We start from the raw sequence: 12,939 nt of genomic DNA, 5'->3' as shown, positions 1-12,939 counted from the left end.
TTTAAAATATAGAATATTATTAGCCTAGTAAACTATAAGCTTAGGCTACCCAATAGAATAAAAATACACCCGGTCTTCCACGTATTGCTACTAGAACCCGTACTACCTAATACTAAGCTAGAAAACAATATTAAAGTTAACAATAATAATAAATATAAGGTCGAGCAAATCCTAGATTCCCGATAGCACGGTTAGTAAAAGAAATACCTAATTAAGTGGAAAGGATATAGCACCTCTAAAAATATATAGGAACTGGTTAAAAGTTTAGCAAACTATTAGGAACTCCTATAGCAGTTTTACCGCTAGAATCCGGAACAGCCTAGAAAAACAGTAATAGCGCACTATTTAACTAGAAAGGATTAAAGGGATCTAAGGGCGGATTATAACTATTATATAATTAAAATATACGGCTTTAAAGGAGATAACTAGGAGTGCCTGGCACACCCGAAAAGAAAGAAAAGTACCCGATAATCCCTAAGGCAGAAGGCAAGCCTTCCTGCTCGGCACGCTCTTATTTTTTCTACTTAGCCTTTTTCTAATCTTTCTTTTCTATCTTCTCTAAGTTGGAAAACCTATAATAAAGCATCTTAGAACAACGCTTAGTTAGTAAACGCTTCTGCTTTTGCAGATAGAAGGACTTAGCTAGGAGCTTACGCGCCGCCTTAGCTGCAGCCTCCTTTTCTTTTTTAAGACAGTAAATATTATAATCTAGCTTTAATACTAATAAGTTAGGAAATTCTATAGAATAGAACAGGATACCTATAAATAGAAGCACTAATACTAAAAATATTACACACCCTACCAACTTTTATATATTCCCTATACTAAGTATTACCTTTAAGAACCTTGCAGAGCAGGCTATTAGTAGAATAGTAAAAATAGGATAGTATTTTAATTCTAAGCTTTGCAGAGCGATTAGACAGGAGGTTATATTACAGGAACTTTTTAGATTTCGGAACTTTAGGTATTATAAAGGAAGAAATAGAATAGTATAATAATAGCCTAGTAAATAGGGTATTGCTAGCTATTTATCCGAGACCCTACTATAGAATTACTTTCGGGCCGAAAGCTTTAAAAGGGGGAGTAAGTATTATAACCTGTAATATAAATAACCTAAGCGCAGAGGCACTTATAGAGATAAGTAAGCAGATAAAACTAATTATATAGAACCAGGTTACAGGACTAAAAGGGTTATATATAGAATATATAGGGATCCTGGATTCCCCTATAGACTGCTAGTAGATAGGAATAATCTAAGAATAGAAGTTATAGGATAGATTAGACGGATTAGAAGGATTAGAAAGTAATTCTTAGAAGTAAGGTCGCGAGAATAAGCACTAGAGGATTAGTAACCGAGTGCAATAATCTAGACTAAGCTATAGATTTCTTAGAACGGAGCTTTTATATATAGGGACGCTCCTTTATATAGATAGGAACCTTATATTTAACTTAAGACTTTAATACTACCTATTAGAAGTAATAACCCCGTTTTAGACCTTAATTAATTATTGCCTTACCTTTTAAAGACTATTGCACCCCGATAATAACTTAACCTATATCCTGCTTAGTATATATTACTTAGAAGGTATAGAAGAGACAACCCGTTATAACTAGATTGCTAATAAACCGGCTTTAGTAGTTAAAAATATATATAGTTACTGCGCAATTAAGCAGTATACTATTGCGTAAGCTATAGGTAGATAGATAGAAAACTCTATATAGTATAATAGCAATTATAAAGTAAAAAACTAATCTAGTAGTAGGCCTACCGGCCTTAGCTATTTCCTATATTTTTTAAATAATTACTTACTGCTTTTTAGGTTAGCTCTAGAGGTTTTTTTTAAGCTTAGCTGCTACAGCTAGGTCGCTCTTTTATCCGCTTAGCCGTTTATTCTCGCAGATATATAGGCAATTCCGGAAGTAGTAGCGTTCTTCGCAGATGTATTCTAGGGGCTATTTCTTGGTTTTAGAGGCCGTTGTAGCGGCCGGCGTAGAGGCCGTTATAGTGGCCTGCGTAGCTGCCGGCGTGCCTAGTAGCTTTAATTCCACGCTGTTAAGTGTTATTATAAATATAGAATAGCTGGTAACTTTGCCGGCAACTGCTTAAGCTTCCCGCCTCTAGTTATAGAATAGATTAACTAATTCCTAGAGTATTAGTATATCCTTAGCGGCTTTACTAGTTATACGGCGGTATATTTTATTACGCTAGTATATTAAGAACTCCGGATTCTTTAGCTAGATAAAGAGCAGGAAGTCGAGTTATAGACAATTATTAGCGGCTTTAGGCAGTTAATATTCTTTGCATTTTCTATAGAGAACAGTCTATTCCTATAGCTATTATTTAATATTTAAATCCTTTGGAAACTTTTATTACTGCTGCTATAGCGTGCGGAGTTTATAGCGGCGTAGCTAATTAGATAGAGCCACCTGATTTTTAAGGCTAATTAGTATTTTATACACAGTATTAGCCTTGCTAATAAACGGTATATAGTGCGATACGAGCGTTTTAATAATATACACTCGGAGGTTATTAATAGCGTCTATTTTAGCGTTATAGCAATCTTCCTCCTTTATAGCAATCCTTTTAGTATGCTCCTAATCTAATTTAGCCGTCGGGGTCTATAATCCTTTACTATCTGCTGCTTTTAGCAGCAGAGGCCAGCCAGGCTTGTTAATCTTTGTAGAAATATTAGAGAACGGCTTAGAGGGGTTAACATGTTCCCAGATTTTGCCGGAGACGGCCTTTGTTTTAACTGTAAAGAACCAGAGCTTCCAGTTAGCAGGGGAGGATAGAACAACTCGGTCGACGGAGGTGGAAGTGGAAGGCATGGTGAGAGAACACAGGCTGTCGTGTAGATGGTGGCAGTGGGGTTTTGTAGCGTTGTAACTAACTCAACACTAAAAAGGTTCAAAAGCGATATCAACGACGACAGGGCAGGGAGGAAGGCAGGGAGGAAGGCAGGTCCTAATAAGTATCCGGGCTTATAACACTCAGGTTGCAAATTGACGTGAACTCTGTTGTATTGTGGTGCCGTACGGGCAGAATATATATAGGGAGGAAAGGGGGCACACCCCCTAGGTCTTACCAGCTTAGCTGAGTAGAGACCAGCTGAATAGAACCCTGCGCAGCTGAATAGAGCCTTGCACAGCTGAAAGCTTCTCTGTAGAAGTTGTAATTAGCTGGGCGCGTAGGCCCGAAATCCTGAGTTAATGTAATTGCTTGTGTTGTACATGGCCGCATTTGGAGAGAGCATTCGGAATTAATAAGCAAGTTAAGCGAGCGAATCGGAGGCTACGGAGCAGCCCTCCGAGCCAATCAGAAGGTGGTGAAGCGATAGGGGGGGGAGGGGGTGTACGTGTAGTGAAAAGGGGGTGTACGTCTAGGAATTAGGGGGTGTACGATTAGTAGTCCCCGAATTTTATTCGCCTTTTTGTTTTGATTCTTACCTCTATATAAATCCCCCCCCTCCTCTCTCAATTTCGAGTCTCCCAGCTACACTACCAACTACCACCAGAAATCAAAATCATTTTTACTCCACACTATTCTTACTTCACACACTCTCAAAATCTCATCACTATACTAAAGCTTCTATCACAATGCCTCCCTACAATCTCCGCCGTTCTCCAGAGAAGTCTCGCAAACTTAAGGAGGCTGACGAGAAGACCACTGAAGCTTCCACCCAGAAGTCAGCAAGATTTGTGAGGAAGGCCTCAATCAGTTCAATAAGCACTGTCAGTGACCAGCCGCCGAAAGCTCCGAACTTTCAGACTCTTGAGGTCAGCAATTGTAGATTCCTAATTCTTATTAGAATCAGCCCTGACTTGATTATTTAGATGCTAGGACAGATGCAACCATCCCGAGAGCCTCGAGCACGCGACTTCACCGGATTCCGCGAGGTTGTTAGATCCCAGGATGTTGACGACACCGCACAAGGCGTGGAAAATACTACGGCAAGTAGTCTCGAGATGTTCGAGGGTGAATTGAAAGCTGATTCCTTTATGTAAAGGTAGCAGATGAAGATGACAGCTACGCCACCGTCCTAGAAGCTCAGGGCCCCAGCGCGGGGAACGAGAAACGCCGGGCAACAAACCCAAATATATCTTTCATGGACATCGACAGGACGGATTTTAGCATGGTAGATGCTGACGCATCTACCCCGAGGAGGAAGATTGACTCCCCTGCCATCGAGGCCACCGCCGCGAACGACGATGAGGAAGACCAATCCATATCATTAGGACAGCTGACACTTTCCGACACCGAATGCGGTCTGCATTGCAGCGACGAGGAAGCTGCTCGCCTCCACGCAGAAGCTCCAGACGCGGCGCTAGTGCAACGACATAGTATCTTAGAGGATCTCGAGCGCCTGTATGAAAAACAGTTGATCAAGGCAGCCAACGATGTCGGTTATAAGCCATCCCTTAACCAGACTGCCACCGATCAGTTAAGGTACTTAGAGAGCATGAAGTACCAAGACCTCGAACTGCGCGGCTTAGACCCTAACTTCGTGGAGGATCAGCTGAAGTGGGCTAAGTGGGCAGCCAAAGCTGCAGATGCTGGACTCTTTCATCGTCCGGACGAGCGATGTGGATCGCTCCGAGAGCAGGTCGAGCGGGCTTGTGCGAGTGAGAGCGAGGAGAGGCAGCGGACAGATTTTCCGAGATAGGTTGCATTTGCAAGGTTCAGAAATTGTCAGGTTCAGCTGCGGCAGCACATGCTAGTTAGCTACTAAAGTCTATGAGGTGTTTGAGTTCACTAGGAGTTTGGCTTAGATATGGACGACCATCACTACACCTGAGCACTGTTCGTCGTACCATGAAGTCTTCGTGAGCATGGAAATAGGTGACCCTGATAATTCGGTGCTGTCTGTGCTTCAGAGTTTGATATCAGTAACCTTCCTAGCCCAGTGCAGGGGGTTGACATGTTCAGGACTTCTCTACCCTGCGAAACGGCAGCAAAGGCAAAGAGTACACTTGATTGCACCGACAAGAAAAGTATCAATCTCTGGCGATTGGTCAGGTTGCAAGTTAACCGTGCTTATGATACTACATAATTGACGATTTCGACCGCGCAGACAGCAATCTCCAGATTAGGAACTAGTTCACTACCATGGATAGTTTGCTCGTGAGCGTAGGGGCACACCGTAGAACATTCACATACTTGGAGACACGCGCTCCATTCACCCTCTAGCTTTGTTCTCAGCCTCTATATGAATCGCCCTTGTAGGTTCATCCAGTTCATACCTTCTTCCAACTCTGCCAACCGCCACGAAAGACCGGATCCGCCCACATCCCACAGCTCTTGACCAGAGAGAATATCGCCATGGAACGCTACAACCTCCGCGCTGCCCCAGAAAAGTCTCGCAAGCAGAAGGAGGCTGACCAAAAGAGCGTTCCATCTACCGTGCGGAAATCTGACAAAGGCAAAGGAAATGCTTCAGTTGAGTCGGTTAACACTACTACTAACAGACCAGCAAAAGCGTCAAACTCTCAGAACTTCCAGGTAAATCATATTACGAACACGTTCTGCATGTTCTGGCTAAACGATCCTTCCAGATGCAAGTCCAGACGGATCCTTCCAAAGAACTGCGAGGAAGTGAGTCCGTCCAGCTTAGCGAGGTGGCCCGACCTCAAGATGTCGATGATACCGTGCAAAAGATGGCAGGTTTGGCTGTAAATAATCATGGAGAGAATGTGTGTGATTTCAAAACTGACTTAGTCATGTGTAGGTAGCAGATGAGACAACACACTCACCGCCGTAGTACCACCTCAGAGCTCCAACGCAATGAATAAGAAACCCCAGCCAGCAGAGCAAAGGCTTGACGCGAGAGCCAGTGGTGCCCGATGTGAGGACCACTGCAGCGATGAAGAGGCAGCCAGGCTTCACTCCGTTACTCCAGACTCAGCACTGTTGCAACGAGACAGCGTGTTGGAGGACGTAGAACGGTTTTACCACATGGAATGTTCCAAGGCCGCTGATGCGAACCGACACCCGCTGCCCATCAGCCAAATTGCCACTGATCTCGCCAAGTACTTGGAAAGCATGCAGCACCTAGATATTGAGCCCCGCGGTCTCGATCCTGAGTTTGTCAAGGGCGAGTTACAGTGGGCAAAGTGGATTGCTGTAGCCGCAGCTTCGGGACTCTTCCATCGTCCAGACAAGCAATGCGGGTTATTCCTAGAGCAGGTCAAGCGAGCTTGCGGAGAGTAAGAAGGGGAGGAGAGAGTGAAAATCACTAGCGATTGGTGTCGTTGTCGTTTGCCAGTTTCGGGCGAGATCTGCAGTTTTAGCTTTGGCATAGGCTGCTCAACGATTTGAATCTTGGTTTCATAGGCGCTCAGGCACATCAGTGACTGCGGTTAGATCATAGAGAGAGACGACTAACGTAATAAATGGGCATTAATGCATCGTGACAATTTCATTTCAGAGACCATTGGTTTTTTCGGTATTCCCTTCTTCATCACGAAACTGTAGGATTAGTGAAGTGGTATCGACCCTGAAAAAGCAAACATGCATTGACCTCTAATAGTAGGAGACAAACAACCCCCTATACTCAGAACTTCGCCAATTCATCTACGTTTCCGCAGGAATTGCCGCAATGGACGGATGGGATCCAGAATTCAATCGACGACGACTACATCATCAGCCACGGATAGACCCACCTCTCCAGAATTTCAATCTTAAAGCACTCGCAGCCATCGTCCTCTCTGTGAATCAAGCCCACCAGCGCCGCCTCCCTAACCCACTCGGCGCAATCCAGCCACTCTCTGGACGTACCTGACTCTGATCCCCACTCGGTATACCGCTTCTCTTCGCGGAGATACGTTACCAACTCATCAGCCAACTGCGGCAGCGATCGCTGGAGGCCTTTATGTTTCTTGTTCTCTGCCTCCACAATCTTCTGAAGGTGTGCGAAGACGTGGGTACGAATAAACGCTGCTTTTGCGCCGGAGAAGTCTGCTTGCTTTTGGTACTGCTTGAGCGCATCACTGTGAGAGCACTGGACGGTTTTGCACTCCTGTCCGACTATATCATTTACAACCGTCTGATGACCGAACGATTTGACATCGAAGCACGGGTCGCTTGGGACAACGAAGGGACAGCGTAGATCCGTCTTGATGATGCCTCCTTTTCGTTCGGGGACGGCTGCAGACTCCGGAACATGAGTCGAACTCTCCGGGACTGCTTCAAATGGTTGAAGATGCGCGTCAGGTCTCTGTGTTGATTGTCAGTGGGCCATCATTCAGTACTGGGATAACATACAAGAGTTGGCTTGGCCTGCGTCTTGCGACTAGGCCTTTTGGCTGGAGCCTCCTCTGCGTTGCCGCTCTTTGCGCCTGCGGCCAACTCCACCTTTCCGATGTCCAAGCCCTGAGGTTGGGTTTTTCCACGTCGGGGTTGGCGTTTCGCTGCTGCGGCTGCTGGGGTTTCTGCATCCGTATCTTCCTCCTCATCAACATCTTTCTCAATCTTCCTCTCAGGCTCTTTCTTAGCCTCCGGCTCGACTGCTTGCTTGACCGCTTGCTGGGCCTTCCTAGTTCTACCTCTAGGTTTCTTCGTTGGAGACTCGTCCTTTTGATTGGCTTCAGTGTCTGGATCGGCAAGATTCTCGACAGGCTTTTCGACATTCTTTTCGGCAGGCTTTTTGCCAACTTTAGGCTTGACTTCCTTTTTTGGTCTATCAGGTGCCGGCGCAGAAGCGGGGAGGGCACGTCGAGGTCTGTCTGCGGCCATCTTGTTGGCTTGGTTGTGAGCTGATGGATGATCTTTTGGAAAAGCGAAGAAATCAAGAAACGCCTAGGAGCTGTGGTAGTAACTGCACGTCGGCAAATTTGGTTGGTTATGTAGAAGATCACAAGAGCAATGTCACGGAACAAGGAGCTGTAGACCGTGTACGTGATGTATTGGATGATGATGATGATGATGATGATGATGCAGGGGAGAGAGAGAGGTCTGGAGGAAGGTGAGGCTATATACAAGAGGTGCTGTGCGCCTGCCGTAGCCCTCACCGCTACTCCCTGACAAGCAAGCTCTACGAGGAAAACATAGTTCGATTGGATTGCTAAGAAAAGCCGCTTGACCTGAGATTGTTGATATGATCTGGAAGCATGCCATTGTGCTCGAGTGCTGATTTCGCGATGTTGCTCAAACCATGGTCTCGTGTACAAAACTTTATCACAAACCTGTTGTGGGAGAACTGATGGAACCCAAGCCAATACTCACAAGCTCCTGGAAACAGACCGATTATCCAGAGCTACTGGAAGAGACACCGTATAGCGGGCTTGAAGCACTGAAGCAGTGTAGCAGCGGCAACATTGATAAGAAGGTATTCGCAATTAGAAAGGCGATGTACTTTCAAGGCGCAGTTCGGTGTTAAAAGTGGAATAGAATAACAAGCACAGAAATCTTACTCATGGGAATACAAGCTTGATATTCTTTAACTCACCTCTAATCCGGTGTGGTGTAGTTGGCTAGCATGAGTAGGTACTAGGTTTAAGGGTGGCCTTCTGCCTACAGGACCCAAGTTCGATCCTTGGCGCCGGACGTTTCCGACCCCTATTCTTTTTGCGATCGTACGCCTTCGACCAGAGCACTAACATCTCATCTGGACCGCTGTGATCAAGCCCATGTGATTTTGCTGTGTTCCAAGTTATGAAGATACCCTTCTCACCCCAAAACTCTCGTCATGGGCATATGTCACTATTAACTGCACCGCGTACTACAATCCGGTGTGCTTTAGTTGGCTATAATATGTTAGGATCGGAGCTTGATTCGGGATCCGCCTGACAAGACCCAAGTTCGATCCTTGGCGCTGGACAAGTCAACTCCTATTATTTTGCCGTTCTGCACATTGATTGGAGCATTGCTATGCTACGTTGGTGGTTGTGGGTGAAGCATGCGATTAGGAAGTGTTGAAAGATATAAGAGAGTACCTACATCCACCCGGAAGTGACCGCCATGAGCATATGAGCTTATTCATTGCACGACAGTCCCCAATCCGGTGTGCTGTAGTTGGCTAGCATGTTGTTAGGCTAGGGACTTATTCGTAGGCCGGGCCCGAATTGAGTTCCGCCTCGCAAGACCCAAGTTCGATCCTTGGCGCCGGACGTGAAGCATTTCGCTATTTCCTTTTTGGCCTCTTGGTACTTTGGAAGGAGTGAATGCCGTATCTTGAAAGCGGATCGTTAGTGGTAACGATCTTCTGGCTATAGTTGAGTAGGAGAATGTTGAAGTCACCTCTACGGAGACTCTCTAGCTTGTCATGTCAGCAAAACTCCACAAGGCGTGGTATACATTAGTAGAGTTGATTGAAACCCTCAAAATGAGGTACCGAATCATGACGCCCTGAAAGATCTGTGGATCATACGCTGAAGTTCGCCTGGAAGCTTCAAACATTCATTTTCTTCCCTTAGCCATCAACTCTACTCCGGTCCGCACCACCCCAATCGCCGCTCCTGTCTGGATGGCCTCGCTACCACCGCCACTTAATCTGTACTCAATCTCCGCAAGCCCCTCCATCCACGTGACCATAGTTTGCGTCGGAACGTCCCGCTTAACCAACTCCTCTCCTAGCGCAGCTAGGATGTCCGCCAACGCCAAACCCTTTGCTGCTTTCAGCGTACCGATTGTCTTGACACACTGCGTAACATCCGAAGTTGTCAGGAGCAACTCCATTATCCGGTAGATGTCTTCCGGATGCGGTGCAGCAATGCACTCGTAGATCGTGGTTTGCGTGATCTGATCACGGACGATAGTCTTGGGATCTGGCGCTGGTTTGCCTGGAATTTGTAGTGGGGTGCTTGAAGCATGGCACGCTTGGAGAACGTTCAGAGCTCGTCGCATGTCTCCCTTGCTCAATGTGACTAGAGATTCAGTGGCGTCCTGTGTGATATTTACGTTCTCTTCTATAATGACTTTGTCCACTAGCCGCCGAATATCGGGCTCTTTCAATGGCGAGAAGCGGAATCGTGTACACCGGGAAAGAAGTGCGGGTGAGAGTTTGTGGGTATAGTTTGCGATAATGCAGAAGCGGGTGTTTGCAGTGTATTTCTCCATGATCCTTCGTAGAGCCATCTGTGCGGTAGAAGTCATTGCGTCGGCTTCGTCGAGGATGATGAGTTTGAAGGTAGCAAGTGTTGCATGGTCGCCTGGTTGGGGTGCCGCGGAGAAGATTTGCTTCGTGCTGCTGAAGGTCTTGATTTGTTCTCTGTGAACAGTCAGCCAGATACCCAGAAAGCAGAGGTAGAATGGCAATTACCGCACAACATCGATGCCTCTGTCATCTGAAGCATTCAGTTCCAAGACCATCTGCCTCATGTTCTTGGTTCCGTATATTCGTCGTGCAAGAGCGAGGACTGTCGATGTCTTTCCTGTTCCTGGGGGTCCGTATAGCAAGAGATGAGGCAGCCTCTGATGCGTGTTAGCAATTGTTCCAACTCTTGAAATGTAAACCCCCCCAGACGCACATTTGTATCCACGAACTTGTTGATGGTTGCCAGAATGTCTTGGTGGCCCTCCACATCGTCCAAAGTATTCGGTCTGTATTTTTCGACCCTGAAAGACAATTAGCCAGAGCATTGACGCAGAGATAAGGATGAGTACCATGGCAAGGAGTCTTCGGCTTCTACTGGTAAATTTGCAGCGCTTCTTTTCCCTTTCGAATTCGTATTGTCTGAAGTGAACTTGACCGGGGCGTCGACGGCGGGCGCGTCCACGTCCATCTCATCTTCGTAGTCGGACATTTTGAAGAAGTTTCGGGGTCAGAAACACGAGATCGGTTGCAAAACTAGGAGTGATTTTGGATGTACAAGAAACACGGAAGATAGGTACGCGGGGAAGCTGAGCACGTAATAATGTCAAGACGGACGACGCGCTGAAGTCGAGACGCGTAAATTGAGGGATATATTACGGGCCTTATCTCAATCTAACGAGCCGTAATAAATCTCCCACTTCAGCCCTACGAGCTCACCACCACATACGACGTCAAGCTTCGCAGTCAGCGCAACAGCAACAGAAGCTCTACATTCTCCGTCCACTATCCAAGTCGTCGCCATTCAATAGGCCTATATACCCATCATGCCGGTACGTCCCAGCTCTTCAATCCTTCTTCCCACTCCCACAATACTAACAACTACAAATAGGCCTACCACTCCGTCTTCCTCGATGAGCCGAATCAGCAACTAATCGGTACGCTCCGTCTCTCTACGCTTCCCAATTTGAACCCCCAAACGTTGCCCCTAACAATCCATAGGCAACTTCGCCCTGCTCCCACTCCGAACCCGCACGCGCGGCCCCGCAATGCAACTCCCACCCCTCCCCGCCGATGTAACCGACCTCACCATCGACGCCTCACACGAGTCCTACGACCCGCTAGACGAGATACTATCCCTCTTCCGCGCCAACACCTTCTTCCGCAACTTCGAGATCAAGGGCCCCGCGGATCGCGTGCTGATTTACGGCATTCTATATGTGAGCGAGATATTAGGGAAGATCAAGCCGGGAATGAGTCGGAGGGATGCGGAGAAGGTACTGTTGAATTCCTCCCACTATCAATGGCCTTCATAATTGCAGTATGATTTCTGGAGGATGACGAGGTTCACGATACCCACACAACCACAGTGGTGGAGCAAATAGGCACCCAAGAAACTGGGCTGACACATATCTCTCTCAATACAGTCCGTCACAAACGTCGCCCTAGACACCAACTTCCCCATCCCCGGCGACGCCTCTTTCCCCCTCAACCAAGCCTTCGAGGCACCCCGCGACCGGAACCAGGCAGAGCAGCTACGGCAGTACATAATGCAGATGCGGCAGGAACTAGCACAGCGGTTGTTGGGCCGCGTGTACGCGGATGGCGCGACGACGCCGAGCAAATGGTGGCTGAGCTTTACGAAGAGGAAGTTTATGGGCAAGGCATTGGAGGGAAGTCGGGATTAGCGCTGCGTACGATTGTTGAGGGGCCATAAAGCTGCCGAGGGTTAAGCTGAGACCGCGGAAGGAAGAAGACGATACTGCTTAAGCTGAGACGAGTCTGGAGATCGAAGAACACGGCTTCCGGATGCAGAGAAGGCTCACACAACACTCTGCAGGCTGGAATGAAGCCGACTACATCAAAATTCAAGAGCGGAATACTACAACTTCTAACTATTCAGTGAACCATCGCAAGACGTACCAATCAATTGAACCGGAAGCCGGTACATGCAAGCAAGATAAGACCCGTTAGACGACGCTTTCGTAGCGGCATGCTACTCACTGCATCCTACCCACACTACCACACACCCTAGAACGATACCCAGACGTCATCCCACATCCTCCTGCATCTCCAAACAGGTCTGCAAGCACTCTGCATCCCCTCTGCATACCCTAGACCTCCAAACCCAACCGCCCAAGCTCTCATCCCGCAGAAACCGTCATCACAACCTCAGACGTCATCCCCCATCTCCCACAACCAACTTCCTCCCCCATGCACCCCCGTCCCCGAACCTCGACTTCTACCCTCCCATCCAACTCCGCCCCCCCCTCACACCTCGTGATCCCCTCACACTCACCGATCAGAACATCCTCCCCCCACTCTCTCCCCTCTCCCCCCTCTCCAGATCCCCGAAACAGCGGTGAACCCGCCACCTCACCCGCCACCACTTCGCACGTCAACACCCTTAGCTATTGTACAGTAGCTCGGCAGGACCCGGCCGAAGTCAAATTGGAATCCACTCGGATGCCCAGGATCTAGCGGTGTCCAGAACAGCCACGTGTAGGCGGGCCGGCCGGCGGCGGTGCCGGGGCGCCTCCCGCTACGCCGCACTAAGGATAACGCTAAACAACGGTGTTACGTGTTTTTGAAACGGAAGAGAGAAAAACGGAGTTAAAATGGGATATTGGAACATTCTGGGATTCAGGAGCCGGTTTGTGCGTGGTGAGGTAAGATCTTGGCTGGGGAGATG

At 47.6% G+C, this 12,939-nt stretch overlaps 4 protein-coding genes, 2 non-coding genes and 1 pseudogene across 7 annotated transcripts; 5 read left to right on the top strand and 2 right to left on the bottom strand.

The window, feature by feature from the left end:
• Positions 1-3,597: 3,597 nt before the first annotated feature.
• BDZ99DRAFT_527372 (uncharacterized protein) lies at positions 3,598-4,664 on the top strand (the record flags this gene model as incomplete). Its single annotated transcript, XM_033726252.1, has 3 exons — positions 3,598-3,777; positions 3,835-3,955; positions 4,012-4,664. The coding sequence occupies 3 exons, from the start codon at positions 3,598-3,600 to the stop codon at positions 4,662-4,664; spliced, it is 954 nt and encodes a 317-aa protein (XP_033569614.1).
• A 1,826-nt stretch (positions 4,665-6,490) lies between these two features.
• BDZ99DRAFT_551016 (uncharacterized protein) lies at positions 6,491-7,732 on the bottom strand (the record flags this gene model as incomplete). The annotated part of the gene is made up of 2 exons (XM_033727005.1): positions 6,491-7,214; positions 7,262-7,732. 2 exons carry the CDS (start codon positions 7,730-7,732, stop codon positions 6,633-6,635), a joined length of 1,053 nt encoding a protein of 350 aa, XP_033569613.1. The 3' UTR covers positions 6,491-6,632.
• A 718-nt stretch (positions 7,733-8,450) lies between these two features.
• On the top strand, positions 8,451-8,543 carry BDZ99DRAFT_t82 (annotated as a pseudogene). Its single transcript has one exon. The product of its transcript is annotated as a tRNA-OTHER (tRNA).
• Positions 8,544-8,723: 180 nt separating this feature from the next.
• BDZ99DRAFT_t83 lies at positions 8,724-8,816 on the top strand. Its single transcript has one exon. It is a non-coding gene; the product is annotated as a tRNA-OTHER (tRNA).
• Positions 8,817-8,909: 93 nt separating this feature from the next.
• On the bottom strand, positions 8,910-10,842 carry BDZ99DRAFT_454664 (P-loop containing nucleoside triphosphate hydrolase protein). The gene is made up of 4 exons (XM_033718398.1): positions 10,601-10,842; positions 10,465-10,552; positions 10,257-10,408; positions 8,910-10,205 (listed from the first exon to the last, which is right to left on the bottom strand). Exons 1-4 carry the CDS (start codon positions 10,738-10,740, stop codon positions 9,395-9,397), a joined length of 1,191 nt encoding a protein of 396 aa, XP_033569612.1. The 5' UTR covers positions 10,741-10,842; the 3' UTR covers positions 8,910-9,394.
• BDZ99DRAFT_t84 lies at positions 8,996-9,106 on the top strand. The gene has a single exon. It is a non-coding gene; the product is annotated as a tRNA-Pro (tRNA).
• Positions 10,843-10,975: 133 nt separating the features above from the next.
• BDZ99DRAFT_201543 (ARP2/3 complex, 21 kDa p21-Arc subunit) lies at positions 10,976-12,198 on the top strand. Its single transcript, XM_033713255.1, has 4 exons — positions 10,976-11,080; positions 11,140-11,185; positions 11,250-11,524; positions 11,675-12,198. Exons 1-4 carry the CDS (start codon positions 11,075-11,077, stop codon positions 11,933-11,935), a joined length of 588 nt encoding a protein of 195 aa, XP_033569611.1. The 5' UTR covers positions 10,976-11,074; the 3' UTR covers positions 11,936-12,198.
• Positions 12,199-12,939: the final 741 nt, after the last annotated feature.

The sequence above is a fragment of the Mytilinidion resinicola genome (assembly GCF_010093595.1).
Source record: "Mytilinidion resinicola strain CBS 304.34 unplaced genomic scaffold BDZ99scaffold_31, whole genome shotgun sequence".
NCBI lineage: Eukaryota > Fungi > Ascomycota > Dothideomycetes > Mytilinidiales > Mytilinidiaceae > Mytilinidion > Mytilinidion resinicola.
The sequence above is the reverse complement of the archived record's forward strand: the minus strand, read 5'-3'. Positions and strand labels throughout refer to the sequence as shown.

Bases quoted from the DNA above. Each gene is read 5' to 3' on its own strand.
- BDZ99DRAFT_201543 (XM_033713255.1), top strand. The intron at 11,186-11,249 runs GTACGCTCCGTC...AACAATCCATAG, and splicing joins GCCGAATCAGCAACTAATCG to GCAACTTCGCCCTGCTCCCA. The intron at 11,525-11,674 runs GTACTGTTGAAT...CTCTCAATACAG, and splicing joins GTCGGAGGGATGCGGAGAAG to TCCGTCACAAACGTCGCCCT.
- BDZ99DRAFT_454664 (XM_033718398.1), bottom strand. From the start codon at position 10,740: ATGTCCGACTACGAAGATGAGATGGACGTGGACGCGCCCGCCGTCGAC. The intron at 10,409-10,464 runs GTGCGTCTGGGG...AACACGCATCAG, and splicing joins ACAAGTTCGTGGATACAAAT to AGGCTGCCTCATCTCTTGCT. The intron at 10,206-10,256 runs GTAATTGCCATT...GACTGTTCACAG, and splicing joins AGAGGCATCGATGTTGTGCG to AGAACAAATCAAGACCTTCA.